General features: G+C 45.9%; 1 protein-coding gene across 5 annotated transcripts in view; it reads left to right on the plus strand.

Moving 5' to 3' along the window:
- The window catches only part of NCOA1 (nuclear receptor coactivator 1), a 300,977-nt gene that overhangs the window by 257,859 nt on the left and 22,578 nt on the right, over positions 1-20,540 (plus strand). For all 5 annotated transcript variants that reach the window (XM_079968417.1, XM_079968416.1, XM_079968413.1 and 2 more), the window contains 3 exons: positions 7,177-7,345; positions 10,751-10,936; positions 18,706-18,832. In XM_079968417.1, the coding sequence (XP_079824543.1) occupies positions 7,177-7,345; positions 10,751-10,936; positions 18,706-18,832 (482 nt within the window). The remainder of the gene's footprint in view (positions 1-7,176; positions 7,346-10,750; positions 10,937-18,705; positions 18,833-20,540) is intronic.

The raw sequence follows: 20,540 nt of genomic DNA on the forward strand, positions 1-20,540 counted from the left end.
CTGCTCCGGGAGCCCCTTTGGTGTTAAAGAACTGGGTATAAATGGATGAAATAAATGAATAATAACTATGCGAGCAAGTCGGAATCTCATCTGTGCCATGAACTCGGTCGCTGGAGGAGAGAGCCACTCAAGCAGAAATTTTAAGGGGGCACTTCTCTCGCTGGTGTCTAGATCCACAACAGAATGTTCTTAAAATACATTGTTTTCCAACACAGTTCTGGGTCTGTCCAAGAGCAGACCTTTGAATCTCTCTCTCTCAATTTCTATCATCTATCCATCTCTATCTATCATCTATATCATCTATATCTATCATCTATCTATATTTATCAATCTTATCTATCTATCACCTATCTCTATCTATCATCTATATCTATCATCTATCTATATTTATCAATCTTATCTATCTATCACCTATCTCTATCTATCATCTATATTATCTAGCTATCTGTCTATCATCTATCTATCTTATCATTATCTATCTCTATCATCTATCTATATCATCTATCTATCTATCTGTACAGTGGTACCTCAGGTTACATATGCTTCAGGTTACAGACTCCGCTAACCCAGAAATAGTGCTTCAGGTTAAGAACTTTGTTTCAGGATGAGAACAGAAACAGTTTCAGGTTAAGAACAGACCTCCGGAACGAATTAAGTACTTAACCCGAGGTACCACTGTATCATCCATCTATCTATCTATCAATCAATCAATCAATCAATCAATCATCTATCTATATCTATATCTATCTATCTATCTATCTGTCTGTCTATATCTCCTACTTCTACCCTGCCTTTTTCTCCAAGAAGCTCAAAGTGGTGTACATGGTTCTCCCCCTCCTCATTTAATCCCTGTGAGGTAGGCTGGGCTGAGAGGCTTCCACTGGCCCCCAAGACCACTCAGTGAGCTTCATGGCTGAATGGGCATTTGAACCCTGCTCTCCTGGTTCCCAGTCAGACACGCTAACCACTACACGGCACTGCCTCTCTTGCTGCGACCCTTGCACACCCGGCCACATGTGCACAGACTTGAAACTGAAAGCACTGCTCCTTCAGCCAGTTTGCCATGAACCCTCTTCTGCAATAGGGGGATAATTGCCCTGGCCTTCCCTACAGTGATATTCTGAGACAGGGCGTGTGAAGTGCTTTGAGCACTGAGGAAGGACAACATAAATCTCTTTAGTTATTATTCCCCCCCCCCCCCCGGTAATTAAGTCCCGCATTTCCTCCCAATGGAAGCGCACAGTGGCTGACAATACAGTATCGCGCGCACAGAATTACAAAACATTTTAAAAACCAGTTAAAAACCTAGCCAAAAATGAAAGCGGAATAGGAACCGCAGTAACCTGGAAAGGAAACGCAGTCAGCCAAGAAGGTTGGCTACATTCCAAGGATCCAAGTTAAACAGAAAGTGCCTAAACGAGGCCTACGTGTGGAACAACTGCATGTCATTTGGGAGGGAGTTGCATAACAGGGGGGCCACCACCAAGAATGCTCTGTCGCACATCACCGCCAGCCCCACAGAAGCTGAAGCTGGAATAACAAGTAGGGCATTCTTTGCAGAACCTTAATAGCTGGGCAGGGCAGTTGTGGAGGGCGAAGGCATTCTCTCAGGTTCCTGTCGTTTGGGGCTTTGGGTACTAATGCTGATGCCTTGAATAGGGCTCAGAAATTCATAGTGTGGTGATTTGAGGACCAGGGTAGTGCGATTCCCACTCGCTCCTCCAGAAAGCAGCAAGGCAGCAGCATTCTACATGCAAAGCATTGCCCTCCTAGCTGCTCCTGGTCTGGAAAGTGCTCTACATCTCCGCTACTTGTTAGTTTTTCTCTGTTGGGCTGTTTCCCTGTTGCTTTCTTTTAGCCTTTGTAATCCTCCCATTACAGAGGCTTAAACTCAGTGGCCTTTGCACTGATTTCCATGACTCTGTAAGACTTGGCTTTTTTTTTCTTTTCCTCCTGGACCTTTGCTCTTTATTGCTTCTGAGATGCTGAGAGCAGGACTGCTTTTGAGAGGTGTGCTTTATGGGCGGTCAAGATCCCTAATGCCAGCCTGGCCTTGGCCTAAATGGCAGCTACATCCTTGTTTAGAGAGGTGCTTCTGTGGCCCTTCTGCTAAGTAAACCATCTGCTCCTAATGTCCATTCCGGGTCACCCAACCACTGCCACAGTGTCCTTTCTCTTGGCAGCTCAAGATGAGCAGGTGGCAGCAAAAGTTGCAAGCTTTTTAGCTGCGGCAATCAGAATAAGATCTACTATTTGACTATTGATTCAAAACCCTAAAATGTATTTTATATAACTGACTTTTTATTTCTATTCTTTGTATATCCTATTGTTGTTTTATTGCTGTGGCCGATGGCTGACACAAATAAAGATTCATTCAATCAATCAATCAATCAATCATGATAAAAGCAGCATGCAAATCACCCAAGTCATTATTGTAAACTTCGCCAGCCTCCAGAAGTTTTGAACTGCATCAGCCTCAGCTCATGGCTACTCTAGCTGTAGTATGTATGCAGTAGTACAGTGGTACATCTAGATGCGAACGGGATCCGTTCTGGAGCCCTGTTCGCATCTAGAAGCAAACGTAACCAGCGACGGCACATCTGCGCACGCACGCGTCACTTTTCACCTCTTCTGCGCATGTGCGTGATGTCATTTTGAGCACATGCGCAAGCGGCGAAAGCCGGAAGTAACGCTCTCTGTTACTTCCGGGTTGCCGCGGAGCGCAACTCAAACGCGCTCATCCCGAAGCACATTCAACCCGAGGTATGACTGTACAGTGGCACCTCGCAAGACGAATGCCTCGAAAGACGAAAAACTCGCAAAACGAAAGAGTTTTTCGTTTTTTGAGTTGCTTCGCAAGACAGATTTCCCTATGGGCTTGCTTCGCAAGACGGAAACGTCTTGCAAGTTTGTTTCCTTTGTCTTGCAAGTTTGTTTCCTTTTTCTTAAAACGGTGCATTCACTTTGAGGAGCAACTCATAGCACGCGGTGTGGTAGCCTTTTTTGAGGCTTTTGAAGACTTTGGTGATTTTTGAAGCTTTTCCAAAGTCCGTGCTTCGCAAGACGAAAAAATCGCAAGACGAAAAAACTCGCGGAACGAATTAATTTCGTCTTGCGAGGCACCACTGTATAGCATACAATAGCCAGGGCTGGTTGTGTTAAACAGAGAGTGCTTTGTTTTACACTTGTTGAGCAAAACGATGCAAGTAAACCCTTATTTCTTAAGGCACCGTGATGGGCTTGGTTTCTCATTATATCATTTCCTCTCTATTTGTCTCCTTAGATCACATTCCCACCTTCAAGTACATTTCCAGAGCTTATTCCTTTGTTGAGGAGATTTGCTAAAATGTGTCAGTGAAGAGACAGGGAGGAGGGAGAGATGGAATGGATCTAAGCAGACAAGGCTGTCTCTTGCAGTTTTTCTTACAAATAACTGTGGAGAAATTTTGATCAGAGAGAGAGAGAGAGAACACCTTGGATCTGAGCTAATGAGACATAGCTGTCCTGCATCAATGCCCATCCAAGGGCCCATCCTTAGCAGACAAAGCAGCAGTGGCAAAGATCATTTACCCATTGTGGGGAGGCATTTACTATCCAACAGCATCTAGGGTTTTGTGCTTCCCTTGATCAAGAGCACAGGGGAAGGTTGATCTTGACAGGGGACCTGGGAACAATTCAGCTGCAACTCAAGCAACCCACACATGAGCTTGTTGTTGTTGTTGTTGTTTAGTCATTTAGTCGTGTCCGACTCTTCGTGACCCCATGGACCAGAGCACGCCAAGCACTCCTGTCTTCCACTGCCTCCCTCAGTTTGGTCAGACTCATGCTGGTAGCTTCGAGAACACTGTCCTACCATCTCGTCCTCTGTCATCCCCTTCTCCTTGCGCCCTCCATCTTTCCCAACATCAGGGTCTTTTCCGGGGAGTCTTCTCTTCTCATGAGTGGCCAAAGTCTTGGAGCCTCAGCTTCAGGATCTGTCCTTCCAGTGAGCACCAAGGGCTGGTTTCCTTCAGGATGGAGAGGTTTGATCTTACTGCAGTCCATGGGACTCTCAAGAGTCTCCTCCAGCACCAGAATTCAAAAGCGTCAATTCTTTGGCAATCAGCCTTCGATGGCAATAAGTTCAGGGGAAGCAGTGTATCCCTGTTCTGTCTGAGAAGGCAGCTCCCAGGGCCTGAAGGATGCTGGAGCTCAGCTCTCAGAGTCTGGGGCACCATTGCTTGGAGCTTCCAAAACCCATGTAGTGGCCTCATTCCAGGAATTCTGAAGAGTGCAGCTCAGTGCAAGTTAGGGATTGTTTTGAGGAGGAACACAACATGGGAAGTGGCTCAGCCTTGTTTGCAATATTTTTGTATATACATGATGAACATTTCCCATTCTTCTTTAAATTCCTCGTCCTCTTGGTCCCTGAACTTCCCAATTAACTTTGCCATTTTGGCATAGTCCGTCATCTTGATTTGCCATTCCTCTTTCTTCGGGGTTATCTCCTCCTTCTGTCTCTGGGCGATGGACATCTGAGCGGCGGCCGTAGCATATATGAACAGTTTCTTCTGATCTTTTGGGATCTTGGTACCTATAATTCCTAATAAAAAAGGCTTCTGGTCTTTTAACAAATGTTAGTTTAAACATTGTGAACAGGTCAAAACATTAGCAGGATTCTAAATACACTTGTAATGAAAGTGTAAATATGGATAATTTAGGAAGACGAAATAATTGGAGAAATATGGCTATGCGGTTAAAATAGAATTAAGTGGACCCATGGATGGGATGGGGGAGGAAAGTCACTGAGATTCAGTGTAATCTCAACACGTGGAACTGTATGACATTTTGATGTAAGTTATCTCTTGTGGTTTTTTTTTCTTTTTCTTTATTTTTGGAAATTTAATTAAAAAAAATAAAGAAAAGAAAAGTAGCTAAGCCAATAGAGTAAGTGATTTAAAAAAAAAAAAAATTCTAGTCCACCAAAAAGATGTTCAGGTTTTCAAAATAGCTTTGAATTACAAGTAGCTTTTAATGCAAGTAACTTTTAATAGTTTTTAAGGCCGGGGTGGCAAGTGGACAAGGCATTTGCTATCTATCTCTTCCGCAGCAGGGAATCTCTCTTGAGATGATGCCGTGTGGGCCATCATGTGATGGTTTAGTTAGGCCCTGTTGGCCTCAGAGGAAATGCCCAGGTACAGAAAGGCGAGCCAGCAATCTCACATTTTTCGGAACGCGAATAAGCAGAAATGTGTGCCTGTGTTTTCCTGAGCACAGTGGATGCAGAACTCCCACCTGGTGGATATGGCTGCTCTCTTTCTCTCTCTGCAGGCTCCTGGTTATGAAACTGTTCCCCATGCGTGTGAATATGTGTGTGTGTGTGTGTGTGAGAGAGAGAGACCGACTGATTCAGCATTTCAAACATCTTGCTCTGTGGATGTGAGAGTTGAAATGTCTTGTTTCCAAACCGGAACAGTTTCTGCTCAAAGAAAAGCCCACCTCACCTTGCCAATGTTTTCACTCTCGGAATGTTTCTGGATGTTCACTTTTTTTTGAGCCCGTGATGTGCTATCACTCTCTGGATCAAACTGAACGTAATGCGTACCCTTCCCTTTTCTTCCGTTACATTACGGTGGCACACTTATCTGATTTCTCCAGGCACGGTGTGTGCCTGGAACAGAGCAGGGAAACTGAACACTGCAGTTGCTGTAACTGCAGGCCCAGCTTCTTCCATACAGCGTTCCCCCCCCCCCCCCCCCCGCACTTAGCACCTTTAAGGAAACAATTTATTATTATTTTTCTGGTTGGAGGCTGTATGTTGGCCATCCAGCCAAATGTCAAATTACTGCTGGGTTTCTGCAGGATATGGTCCATGTAGAATATACAACAGCTTCTGACCTCCAATGCAGCATGGTTTGTTTGTTTTTTAATTAAGCATTGTTTGAAATAAAAGTGGTACCTTGGTTTACGAACTTAATCTGTTCCAGAGGTCCGTTCTTAAACCAAAGCATTCTTAAGCCAAGGCGTGCTTTCCCATAACAACAGGGGACTCCGTTTACAAAAGGAACATGTTCTGCTTCCAAGGCAAAGTTCACAAACCAAAACACCTGCTTCTGGGTTTGCAGCGTTCTTAATCCAAGTTGTTCATAAACTAAGCTGTTCTTAAACCAAGATACCACTGTACTTGCAGAAAAGAAAGTGGAAGGATTTTCGCTCAGTGGTATAGCACCTTCTTGGCATGCAGAAGGTCCCAATCCTCAGCATCTCCTTATAGGTGTGGGAGAGACTCCTGCTCTGAAATCCTGGAGAGCCAATCTTGATCCTTGTAGACAACACTGAGCTAAATGGGCACAATGGTCTTAAGTTTATGCTGCATTATTACAATAGGACGCAGGTGGCGCTGTGGGTTAAACCATAGAGCCTAGGACTTGCTGATCAGAAGGTCGGCGGTTCGAATCCCCACGACGGGGTGAGCTCCCGTTGCTCGGTCCCTGCTCCTGCCAACCTAGCAGTTCGAAAGCACATCAAAGTGCAAATAGATAAATAGGTACCGCTCCAGCGGGAAGGTAAACGGCGTTTCCGTGCACTGCTCTGGTTCGCCGGAAGCGGCTTAGTCATGCTGGCCACATGACCCGGAAGCTGTACGCTGGCTCCCTCGGCCAATAAAGCGAGATGAGCACCGCAACCCCAGAGTCGGTCACGACTGGACCTAGTGGTCAGGGGTCCCTTTACCTTTACTATTACAATTTTATTACTGATTGTTTGCCATTCTGGAAGCTTTATACAGAAACATAGCCAGGAAGCTATCTCAATCAGCATAGTATTTAGCATAAAAACATCAATATGGATTTTTTTCATTTAATGAATATTTCACAGGCCTGTCTGAATGGTTTTCCGAATATGTCTGAAAGCCAGCTGTGATTATTCCTGCCAAACCTCTACTGGCAGGGAGTTCCACAGGACAGAGCTAAAGGCTCGGTCTCTGGGGAAGGCCAACTGAACTTCAGAGATGTGGGGGACCCCCCAGAAGTGCTCTTATCAGGATGGAGCATAAGGAGTGGACCCAAGTTGTTCAGGGCTTTTGCGAATTTGCACCATCAAGGCCAGAGCAAAAGGGTTGTGGTTGGTTTCTTGTTCCACCCGTGGCTGCCCTTGGAGGTTCCACGGCTGACCTGTGGCCTTGCTTCCTTCCTTCAGTTTGCTTCAGACCTCGACCAGATTTTGCCGTCGCTGGAGAAAGCTCAGCTGCCACCAGGACTGTGCGGGTCGGAGGCTGCCGAAAGTGGCGGCATTGCCATCAAGTCAGAGATCCTGACCCCCTCCCTCCAGCCTGGCACCGCCGCAAGAACGCCCACGGGGATGAGCTGTACGTACCTCTGCAAAGTCTTCTGTAACTGCCAGCGCTGGGCCTGCTCTAACTTTCTCGTACATGCTCTTAATCCATGTTCTTCACAATGTGTCTGATAGACTGGGGCCTGGTACCATTGCATTGGCGTGCTGAGTGCCAGGTGTTGGTTGAGGAGAAAGAAGCAGTGGGAATTCTCCTTCCAAATTCTGCGACCAACTCCCAACACTTTATAAGCTTGATTTGGCCGTGTTTAACATGGGCGGGCTTAAGATTTAGCTACTCGCGTCACAAGGTAGGAGATGGACACGTTAAGTGTTGGCTAGAGTCCTGTGCCAATTTCCTGCCAATTTAAGCTGACAAAAATGCAGTTTCGTCTTCTACGTGAACTAATTTGTTGTGTTGGGGAGGCAAAAGCCTACCTTGTCACATGCATGGAGGAGGTGACTTGACCAGGAAGAGAAGTTTGCCTAATCTTCCCTTAGTCTTCTCTCTTGTGGATGTTGCCGAGACGGAAGAATGTGCCCCACGCAAGAAATGTCCTGTTGCCACCCTGCCTCGTCAGCTGTGGCTCTGCAACTCCGATCATGTATAATAATTTATTTATTATAATTTATAAAAATAATTTATTATTGATACCCCACCCATCTGGCTGGGTTTCCCTAGCCACTCTGGGCAGCTTCCAACCATGTGTGTGTGTGTGTGTGTGTGTATACACACACACACACATATATATATATACACAGATATATACATGTATATGTACACGTGTATGTGTGTGTATATATATATATATATATATATCAGATATATACATGTATATGTACACGTGTATGTGTGTGTGTGTGTGTATATATATATATATATATATATATATATATATATATATATATACACACACACACACACACACACACACATATGTACACGCGCGCACACACACACACACAAATAATAATAATAAATTTTTATTTATATCCCGCCCTCCCCAGCCGAAGCCAGACTCAGAGCGGCTAACAACAGTAAAAGTAACACAGTTTACATAAAATCACAATCAATTAATTGAAATACATTCTAAAATCAATTCATTCTAAAATCAATTCAGAATCAAATTAATGGCAACCATTGGGCTAGAGTTCTATGAGGATTACCAAAGGAGGGGGTCAGACTGTGCCTTGGCCAAAGGCCTGGTGGAACAGCTCTGTCTTGCAGGCCCTGCAGAAAGATGTCAAGTCCCGCAGGGCCCTAGTCTCTTGTGACAGAGTGTTCCACTGGATCGGGGCCAAGGCCAAAAAGGCCCTGGCTCTGGTTGAGGCCAGCCTAACCTCCCTGTGGCCCGGGACCTCCAAGATGTTTTTGTTTGAAGACCATAAGGTCCTCCGTGGGACATACCAGGAGAGGCGGTCCCGTAGGTACACATACACTTAGACATACACAAACAATACAGCATTAAACATTAAAAACTTCCCTAAACAGGGCTGCCTTCTGTTAGATAGTTGCTTAGTGCCTTGACATCTGATGGGAGGGCGTTGCACAGGGCAGGCGCCACCACGGAGAAGGCCCTCTGCCTGGTTCCCTGTTACCTCACTTCTCGCAGGGAGGGAACTGCCAGAAGGGCCTCGGAGCTGGACCTCAGTGTCCGGGCTGGACGATGGGGGTGGAGACACTCCTTCAGCCACAGCCAGCAAAGCCAGGGGTGAGGGATGATGGGGGTTGCATCCCCAAATCGTCTGGAAGTCACCATGTTGGCTCTAAACCAAAATAAAAGGACTCACTCGCAGGGAAGAAGCATTCATTTGCTTGAGCAGCACCATTGTTGAGCAGCACCTAAAACAGAGGGTCGACAGCCACCGGTTGAGAGCAGTCGAGAGGAGATTCTTGAGCCCTAGTGACGTTTGTGAGCAACAGCTACTAGACGCATCAAAGGAGGGAGCTTCCCATAGTCAGGAGGTCTGAAAGAGTGCTGTCAGTTCCCAGTCTGCCCTGCTTCTTCCATCCCCTCTCCGATAAATTCCCAGGGCAAACGTCAGGCAGCTGCTTTCCACCCAAGCTTGTTCCTTGCATGCTAAAAATCCTTATTCCAAGGATCTGAATGCCTGCAGAAAATCCAGCTTATAAGGCCATTCAGAAGTCATTGGCATGTTTTGACTTGACTGGGCTCCTTGTACTGCTGGAGATTCAGGGACATCAGTGATGCAGAAAAGTTTTTTAGAGTTGACCGTCAGTTCCATTGACTGGTGATCACTTTCCCTTTTATTCTTGTTTTATTGGAATGGGCTTTCGTTGGCCGGGAGTGTGCAAGCTTTTGAGTTAACACGGAACTGTTCTTCCTGGCAAAGGGCATTGTGTGATACAAAAGCTTACACATACCTTGGAAGTGGTCCAGAAGACAAAATGATCTTTTGGAATGGTTTGGAGTGGACCCTGAAATGTATACAGCAAAAAAAGAAAAAAAGTTATAGGAAGTAGATATTGGAGTATATCTATATGGCCAGATCTGGTTAAGGAAACCAAGTAGATTCCATTAAACCCAAAACACTTGTCAAGTTGGCAACATTTTTTAGAAAATCTGAATAAGGACTTTTTGATTTCTGGAAATTTTCAAATTTGAGGTTTCTTTTTTTTTAAAAAAAAAAAAACCTTTTGTGGTTTTGGTAAATTTCCAGGCAATCGTGCCAAAAAAAAAAAAAAAAAAAAGCTTGTCTGTTTAAATGCTTAGTGTCCCTTTTCTGAAGCTCTCAAACAAAATAAATCGTTATTGGGAAGGTGAACAAAAAGAAATAGAGTTTGGAAATAAAAATAAAATGTGAAAGTTTGCAGTCAGGATTTCCAGCTTGTGGACTTGTGGTTCAAACCAACTTGAGTGCTTTAGTGGCAGTTGCATGAAAAGAGTAACTGAAAAGAGCAGCGGTCCAAAAGAGGAATAAAGTAAGCCAATTTAATTTGGATGAGTAGTTTGGATGAGAAGAGGGGTCAGGAGAGCCCTCTGGTGGACTGTGCAAGAACTCCAGCACATGGTGGAGACTACATCAGTGTTTCTTAACAGGTGGGGGGGGGATACAGTCCCCTGGGCCCCCCTAGGATATTCCAAGGGGGCCACAGCACAAGACTAGGGGGCCGCAGGGGGGAGAGAGAAGTGACCGAGAAGAAAACAGAAAAGAAAACAGAGAAGTAAAAAAGTTGAGAAACACGGCTGTATGTGGCCTGGATATTCCTTGCCGTTGTTCACCATTGATCTGAAATGCATGGCGTTAAGCCTGGCCACTCTTGGAAGTGAGGTTCCTGGAGGGTGAGCAGCCCTGCTGTTCCGAATGAGCCCATTGAGGTTTCTGCAACCCAGGTGCCAGCTTGATCCTTCTCTCACATCCCTCTTAGTTGCTCCTGGGCCTACAGTTACCCTCTGATATTTTTACTTCTGTGTTCCAGCTGTCAATGGTGGGCAGGGAATGCAGGCCGGCCGGTCCCCCTTCGAATTCTGCGACCCCCTGGAGCCGGTTCAGCTCAGGACGGCGCCTTTCTCCGCAACCAACGGCAGCAGCCCTCACCCTGGTTTGCCTTCCGAGCAAGGCAGGGGAGCGGTACCTGGACCAAGCCCCTTCCAGCCTGACACAGGTAGGGGCATCTGTGGCACCGGAGGGAAGGACCCCTGGCATTGTTCAATAGACAAAATACACAGTGGTGTCTTGGTTTACGAACTTAATCCGTTCCGGAAGTCTGTTCTTAAACCAAAGTGTTCTTAAACCAAGGTCTGCTTTCCGATAGCACCATACAAATGGAACACACTCAACAGGAAGCGGAACATGTTCTGCTTCCAAGGCAAAGTTCACAAACCAAAACACCTACTTCCGGGTTTGCAGCGTTCTTAATCCAAGTTGTTCATAAACTAAGCTGTTCTTAAACCAAGGTACCACTGTATAGTTCTTCTCCCAATGACCCTTTGAGGTAGTCGGCCTGAGAAATGATGAGCCACTGAAACTCACAACTGTGCAGGGATTTTCACCACGCTGTAGTCTGTCTCTCACTCCCATTTTGTTGTGAGTTATCATCCTCACCAGTTTATTGCTAAAGTACCCTTATTTTGTTTATTAAATTCGCATGCCGCCCTTCATCAGGGCAGTACACAACATGAAAATACAATATAAAAAAGGTGAAATACAGAATAAAAACAAAAGAAAAACCTTCCCACAACACACATTTAAAAGGGTATAAGATGTTAACCAGCCCAAGGCCTGGTTGAAGAGGAATGTTTTCACCTGGTGCCTAAGGATCTGAAGATCACAGGTTGGTATACCCACATGATGTAAAACCATGCAGTTTAAACCTTCAAGAAACCTTAAAACCTCATAGGAATTCGAAACGGAGATGAATTAAACTAACAGGCTCAACTCCCTCCAAAGGGCCTGAGCAAATAAACGTGTCTTTAAAAGTCATGCTTAACCTGCTAGGGAAATAAGCAGCCTAGTCAGCCCAGCATTAGTTCTGACATGTTAAGCAAATGCCGCCCCCCCCCCAGCCTGCCAGCTCCGTCTTTCACCCTGAAGCAAGACACAGGAGAGAATAGCAGAGCTGTGTTGAAAGTCAGTGCAGGGAAGCAGCTTCGCTGCAGAACCCAGAAAAGTCAGTTCCTGTCATTGTCCCAGTTAGCAGGACGGGGAAATCAGCGCTGTGGCATTATAAACGTGTGTGGAAATCTTTAGGAATTATCCCCAGCCTTAGCAGTTCCTGCACATCAAATCCCAAAGCCCCTTATTTTGTCAGTGCCGCCGCATCTGGGATATCGGCACTCCCGTTTGGGGAATTGTGCAACAGGGAGCCTCTTCTGATTCTCTCCTGTATTGCCGCTGCCAAAATCCGCAGATAGCAGAACTGAGGTTGAAGGCAGGGTTTCTGACCATTTCATCCGCTGCCAAGCCGATCCTGCAGCATCAAGCACCCCCAACCATCAGACAGATGAAAGAGGTTTTCGGTATTTCTAAACACTACAAAACCTATGATGCAGTGTGAGCCGGAGGGAATATTCAAGCACTCCATGGCCCTCACACCCAAGCAGCCTATGCAAGCAGCCTGTCCTTTGAGATTCACTCAGCTCAGCCCCACCCCTATCTCTGTCTCACCACTGAGAGATCGAAGCAAGATCTGATAGACTAAGCAGGGCAGACTAGAGCAGGTTGTTTTCATCCGACGAAAATGAAATTGCCTGCATTTGGTGTTCATGTCTGACAAACGGATCAAATTGGTTCTTGATTTACAAAGGAAAGCCTCTTCTAAACTCAGTGTATGTGGCAGAGGCATAGATTCTGTTTAGATATTAACTGAGTTAGAGGTTATCCGAGCATAGCAGGACTAATGTTAAAAAAAAAAAAGCTTTAGCGTTAATATTTTTTCAAATATCAGATATAAAAGAAATCAAATACAGTGGACGCTCAGGTTGTGAACGTGATCCGTGCAGGAGGCACATTCACAACCTGCAGCGCCGCGTCTGCGCATGCGTGGGTTGCGATTTGGCGCTTATGCGCAAAGCGCGATTTACCGCTTCTGCACATGTGCGAGTGCCAAAACCCAGAAGTAACCCATTCCAATACTTCCGGGTTCGGTGCAGTGTGCAACCCGAAAACGCGCGACCTGAAGCGACTGTAAGCCGAGGTATGACTGTATTTTTATCTGGCTCGCAAGATGACTGCTCATAAAAATAATCTGGTTGAAGGTTTATTTGCTTGTTTTGTGTGTTTTTTTTAACAAATGGCAAGAATGGGAGATCTGTGCTTCCTCAGAAGACAGAAGGTTAGGAAACAGCTATGCTGTCTCAGACGAAAAGGCTACATATCACCGCCTTCTGTCTCCAACTGTGGTCAGTTGGGCGATCCAGGATGCTCACAAGCAAGTTTTGGTCTCCTGGAGCAACTGTTTTTAAAACACACACAAACAGTGTTGGTACAGGGGAGCAGGTATACGCCTTGTCTTTCGTGAGCAGCAAACAACTCGTTCTCGGAGCTTAGAAAGGAAAGGACGCCATGTGATTGTGCTTGCTAGCATGTTCGGGAAGGATGTTTGGTTTGGCCTCTGGAAATGCAAGATGCACAGCTGAGATCATCTCCAGGTTTGCTTTCCCGTTGCACTTCCCAGGGGCAACTGGGCGGGCGACACCCTATGGGTGGAGTGCGCACCTGAGCCACTCTCCCCCACGTGGCACATATCCTTGCTCAGCTGTAAATTGGCAGCGCCGCTGCTGTTGCCAGTGCTCCCTTTATTTTCCTGTTGCCAGGCAACCCTTGCGAACACTTCGTCTCTGCTGCATAGCCAGCGCAAGAACAAAACCTGCTCTCTCTGGTCAACTTCGCTCTCTAACCCATGGCTGCGGCGCACACTTTGCGGGTTTCGCATTATCAGCAGTATTGCCCGTCCACGGGAGGAGAACTTGATGGCCAGGGCTCGGCCAGCTAAGGACTCCATAAAATTTCAGGACTCCATAAAATTACCCCCAATTTCCCCGTACCCTACCCGATTAAAAGCATTATTCAGAATAACAGTTTCTGTGACCCACAGAGGAAGATAACAGCACAATAAACTTCATAGACAATTAATTGCACATTTCTTCAAAATCCAATTGAAACCACTCAGTTTAATTAAGTCGGCAAAACTGATGAACTTGATCTAGCTTTTCAAAGTCTGATAGCCATTTTAATAATAATAACAACAACAACAACAATTTTTATTTATACCCCGCCCTCCCCAGCCAAGGCCGGGCTCAGGGCGGCTAACAAGCAATAATAAAAACAAGTTGAATGAATACAACTTAAAAACAAGATTAAAATAAAGCATGAAAATATTGAAACATTAAAATATTAAAATGCAGCCTCATCGCAGGAAGAGAAAGAAAAAGAAAGAGGGGGAGGGAATCAAATTGGCTCCAAGCCAAAGGCCAGGCAGAACAACTCTGTCTTACAGGCCCTGCGGAAAGAAATCAGATCCCGCAGGGCCCTGATCTCATGAGGCAGAGCGTTCCACCAGGCTGGGGCCACTGCTGAAAAGGCCCTGGCTCTGGTTGAGGCTAATCTAACTTCCTTAGGGCCCGGGACCACTAGGGTGTTGCTATTTATGGACCTTGAGGCTCTCCGTGGGGCATACCGGGTGAGGCGGTCCTGTAGGTACAAGGGTCCTAGGCCGTGAAAGGCTTTAAAGGTCAAAACCAGCACCTTAAATCTGACCCTGTATTCCACCGGGAGCCAGTGCAGCTGGAAAAGCACTGGGTGAATATGCTCCCATCGCAGAAACCCCTTATATACACCTTTCCCCTTGCCCCTGTGGAGGTGAGGGTGCTACCACCCACTTTGGGAACTAGCGCAACCCCCAAGTCAATGAGATGAGTAACCCTACAACATTTAGAAGACATCTGAAGGCAGTTTTGAAATGTTTTAATGTTTTGTTATGTTTTTTATATATGTTGGAAGCCACCCAGAGTGGCTGGACAATCCAGACAGATGGGCAGGGTGCAATAATAATAATTGTATTTTTATTATTATGGAATAGGACATCCTGATTTTCATTGTAGAAATGTTGGAGGGAACACTAGTGGTTTAGATTTTCTGCTTTGGGCAACCAACGTAGACCTTTCAGTGCCTTTGGCAACCCCCGCCTCTTCTATCTTATCTCACACATAATAAACACAGTTTTCCCATCACTTTGGCCCATAATTAAGAAGAGGATTTGCCGTCCCGGGTGGAAGTTTTTGAGCATTTGCAACATTGCTTCTGAGTGGCTCATCCCCCCTTGTGGGGATTTGAAACGATGTCTCTTGTGGAACTCTAAAGGCCCTTGGAAGGATCTCTTAATGCATCGGCTAAAAGACCGGCCCAGTTAATTGGCAGTCCGCAGCAAACCTTCAGTGCAGCTTTGTCTCTCCCATCCTGGGCAGGCAGAGCAGAGCCATCTGGATGAACATGCCTGCGCTCATTTAGATTTCACCCTGCGCTGCCTTTTCAACTTCTTACACCGGGCGTGTGGCTGAAGAACACAAATTGAATTCAATTTTAAAATAATAAAGCTTTTACGTTGGCAGCCTCATTAGCCCCAGTTAGTCTTGGAAATACTATTCCTTAAACGTGTGTGTGTGTGTGTGTGTGTGTGTGTGTGTGTGTGTGAGAGAGAGAGAGAGAGAGAGAGAGAGAGAGAGAGAGAGAGAATATCATAGAATCATAGAAGAGTTGGAAGAGACCACAAGGGCCATCGAGTCCAACCCCCTGCCAAGCAGGAAACACCATCAGAGCACTCCTGACATATGGTTGTCAAGCCTCTGCTTAAAGACCTCCAAAGAAGGAGACTCCACCACACTCCTTGGCAGCAAATTCCACTGTCAAACAGCTCTTACTGTCAGGAAGTTCTTCCTAATGTTTAGGTGGAATCTTCTTTCTTGTAGTTTGGATCCATTGCTCCGTGTCCGCTTCTCTGGAGCAGCAGAAAACAACCTTTCTCCCTCTTCTATGTGACATCCTTTTATATATTTGAACATGGCTATCATATCACCCCTTAACCTCCTCTTCTCCAGGCTAAACATGCCCAGCTCCCTTAGCCGTTCTTCATAAGGCATCGTTTCCAGGCCTTTGACCATTTTGGTTGCCCTCCTCTGGACACGTTCCAGTTTGTCAGTGTCCTTCTTGAACTGTGGTGCCCAGAACTGGACACAGTACTCCAGGTGAGGTCTGACCAGAGCGAACACTTCAGTTTAAAATGAGGCCCTTTAAAAAGGAATATAAGTCTTGCTCACAGATTTCTCATTTTTCAATGTCAACACACCTCCTGATGCACTGATGTCTATCTCAACTTCTCTCTCTCTCTCTCTCTTTCTCTCTCTCTCTCTCTCTCTCTCTCTCTCTCTCTCACACACACACACACACACACACACAAACATGTTCCTGGTTTTGTCATTTCAATAACAATAGCAATTTATTATTTATTATTTATATCCCGCCCATTTGGCTGAGTTTCCCCAGACACTCTGGGCGGCTCCCAGTGTTAAAACATGCCATGTTTAAGTTGATCAGGTCCAACATGGTTTCTTTAAACTAAAATTTGAAGCAAGCTTGCATTTTTAAAATATGCACACTTAAGAAAGGCAGTCTGTGGATGTCGTGGCCAGTTTTAAACACAAAGCCCTTAAACATTTCTGAAATGACAGAGACACAAGGAACAGACTCACATACACTTAACAGATAATACACATAACAGGCAACATGTAACATGTAAATATATTTAAATATGATATATGTAAATATGTAAACAATGTAAATATATATATATATATATTTACATCCTTTGGTTGGTTATTTCACTCCCCATCGACCTGTTTCCATTCCTTGGAAGGCTTAAGGAAGCATTTTGGCTGGGTCTTCTACTGCAGGAGCACTTGGTTCAAAACCTATTTGTTTTGCTCTTGCTTTTATTATGTATTTTGTGTGTTTTGTCTCTTTTGTGTGTGTGTGTGCCATGAACCGCCCTGAGATCTATAGACGAAGGGCGGCATACAAATTTAATTAATACATGATACCAATAATAATAATAACGACAACAGGGAGCGCCTCCAGCCATGCAGCCTTTATGGGCCCAGTGCACCAGATCAGCATACCAGGTCCCTCCTGTGCCCGCTGGGCTTTGGCAGCTCCTGCCCTTGTGGCATTGGAGTTGGCCATGCCTGCAGTCCCTGTCCAGCCCTCTCCTGGAGTTCAGGAGAGCATGCCTTCTGACTCCCAGCTGGTTCTGCCATTCTTAATGCAGCTCTGCCGGCTGAGCAGGACATTTCCCATTGCGTTGCCACTCGCCTTGACCTGGACACCTAGATGGCTTAGGACCCTCGTATTTACGGGACCGCCTCTCCTGGTCTGCCCCGCAAAGGACCTTAAGGTCCATGAATAACCATCGTTTAGAGGTCCCAGGCCCTGAGGAAGTCAGACTATCCTCCCACAGGGCCAGGGCCTTCTCAGTGGTGGCTCCGACCTGGTGGAATGCTCTGTCCCATGAGACCAGGGCCTTGCAGGATTTAACCTCCTTCCATCGGGCTTGTAAGACAGAGCTATTCCACCTGGCTTTCAATTTGAACTTAGCCTGATCTTTTATTCCCCTTCCTTCCATCCCCCTCCCCTTTTTATGATGATTACCCGCTCTGGGATCCCACAACTAATTCTCCCCTGGTCTCCTCGCTGGCCCAAGTAGGACCAATTCAGCCAGCTAGCCCTGGTGACCATCTAATGTTTATTGGATGGATTTCCCCCCTTAAATTGATTTTCTGAATTCTGAATTTATTGTTATTCACGTTTTATACTGTATTTTATGCTGTTAAGTGTTTTAAATTTGTTGTTAGCCACCCTAAGACCGGTTTTCTGAACCAGGAAGGGCGGGGTATAAATAAATAAAAAATTATTATTATTATTATTATTATTATTATTATTATTATTATAGATGTGCTAAACTGGCTTCCCCTTCTAATTAGCCTCAGCCACCGCCATCCTTGATGTCCTCCCACCCTCTCTTTTAGTCCCACCATATTATTATTATTATTATTATTATTATCATCATCATCATCATCATCATATTTATTTATTTATTTCATTTCTACACCGCCCTATACCTGAAGCTCTCAAGACGGTTCACATAGAATATCAAATACATAAAATCAAAACAAAACCAACAAACCAATTTAAAAAACACCAAAAGAGCCAGCATTTTTTTAAAAAGGGTATAGGATGTAGATCAACTCAGGCAAAGGCCTGGTTAAAAAGGGACGTTTTTGCCTGGTGCCTAAAGGTTTATAGTGAAGGCGCCAGGTGGACCTCCTTGGGGAGAGCATTCCACAGACAGGGAGCCACTGCAGAGAAGTCCCCGCTCTCGTGCTGCCACCCTCCTGACCTCTCGTGGAAGAGGCACATGAAGGAGAGCATCAGAAGATGATCTCAGGTCCGGGTAGGTTCATATGGGAAGAGGCGGTCCTTGATGATGATGATGATGATGATGATGATTTATACCCCACCCATCTAGCTGGGCTTCCCCAGCCACTCTGGGCAGCTTCCAACAAAATATTAAAATACAGTAATCCATCAAACATTAAAAGCTTCCCTAAACAGGGCTGCCTTCAGATGTCTGGTAGTTGTTGTTCTCTTTGCGATCCTGAGCCATTTAAGGCTTTATAGGTCAAAACCAGCACTCTGAATTGGGCCCAGAAACTAATTGGTAGCCAGTGCAGTTGGACCAGAATCAATGTAATATGCTCAAACCATCTTGCTCCAGTGAGCAACCTGGCTGCTGAATTCTGCACCAGCTGAAGTTTCCGACCAGGACAGGGTGGGATCCTGCCATTTAACTTCTCTTCTCTCCTCCCTCCTTCCTCCCCCCAGGATTGCCTGAGCTGGAACTGGGAGTCACAGATCATCAGTTCAGTCAGCCAACAATTGGGGAGCAGATCCCGTGGGCGGACAACCCCATGACCTCCATTAATCGGGGACCTATGAGCAAACCGGACGAGTAAGTATAGGGGTTTCACTGCCGCCATCCTCCTGTTGCTTGTTGGAGATTTCAGGCAGGGTTTATGGGCAGATGTCAACATGCAGCTGGCCATCCTGGGACCAGCTTTGGAGGCAAATATCCATGCGCAATATCCGTAGGAGTTTTTCATTTCATTTCATCTGTTAATCGCTTCTCGCGAGGCATCTTGAAACAATTTCCAGTATAATGGCACACATAAAACAGTATCATATATAAAAGCGGCTAGAAACAATTGCATATTATTAACATGATTTTATATATATATATATATAAAAGCTATAAATATAAAAACAGATTCAGATCCTGGCCAGAAACTGGGAGAAAGATTTGTGCTCCTTCCACAGTCTTGCTGCTGCAGTGCTAACTGGAGCTCAGCCCTGGTCTGGCTGAAGGCTTCCTCACACTTACCCCTGGGGAAAAGCACTTTTTAGTACTCAGTTGGAGCAAACGGCATTTCAGGTTTTCTCCAGATAGATGTTTGCTCCGATTTAGCCCTAGGAAAGGATGCAGGGCAGGAGGGAAACGGCTCAAATTCTTGCTTTTCTAGGCACAGGGCAAGCGGAAATGTGGGCAAACCCTTAGTGCCGCTGCGTCCAGACCTGGTCTGGTGGTCTGTCTCTCCCCCTCTCCCCACACAAACTAGGATATATAATCTCGATCTGGTCATCTTGACTTCCCGTTTCCAGTTTGCCTGGGGGAGATAAACCACCAGTCCAAGCATGAACAAAACGGCTAAGCCAGAGCATTTCTTAGCCCCAAAGCTATTGCTTCTGTAAGTTAATACTCTGCTTGAATTGAGAGACAGCGCACCACACTGCCTTCTCAGCTTGCAGCTACTGCCCATGCCAACACACCCCTCTGCCATGGTCCTTGTCCTTGGGAACAACCATTTTTCTCACTGCAGTGGGAAAGGGGGATTGGAGCGGGGAGCAAACTGTCTTGGGAAGGTAGGATTTTCAGGACAGAAACCTCCTCCCTCTCCCGTCCCCTGAACAAGGAACATAAAACTGTTTTGGAGCAGAGAGGAGCTCGGGGGCAACCAGGAGGGAGCCCCAGTCCATTAGCTCTCTTGAGCGGGACAGGATCCAGTTTCAGGTTCCTGGCCCGGCGCCCCGGTTTTGCTCTTGGCGAGCCGCCTTGAAGCTGAGATGGAGCTCAATGCACAGAGTTCATTACAATCCCCTTTGTTCTTAGCCAAGCTGTCCCCAGAGGGCTGTGATTGGGGCTTGCTGCAAGATCTGTGCCAAGCGGGACTGGGCTGGGGGGGGGCGGAGGCGGGGGGACGACAACAACTGCTCCCTTCCTTCTTCTCTGAAGATCTCCTGCAAGGAGCCCCCACAGCAGGGCGTTCTGCAGCAGCTATAGGAAGTCTTGTGTGAGGTTTCCCCTCTATATTTGCCCCCTAGACTTTAGCTTAGGGGAGGGAGCAAGCGGGTTATTCTGCGTTATGCGGGATTGTTAAGCGAGGCGAGGAAATGTGAGTGGGGGGGGGGGAGAATGAAACTGCTTTCTCCATAGTTAACTTCCCTTTCTTTTGTAAAGTGCAGTGTTTAATTTCCTTACTGTTTGGTGGTCTCTTTTACTTCAGTAGCTTCCATTGCCTTGGTGGGGGACACCTCTAAGACAGGGTTGTTTAGGATGTGTCCTTAAATAACTGCCCTTCACCATGATCTCATAGGATAAAAGG

The sequence above is a fragment of the Podarcis cretensis genome (genome assembly GCF_951804945.1).
Source record: "Podarcis cretensis genome assembly, chromosome: 3".
NCBI classification, from domain to species: Eukaryota; Metazoa; Chordata; class Lepidosauria; order Squamata; family Lacertidae; genus Podarcis; species Podarcis cretensis.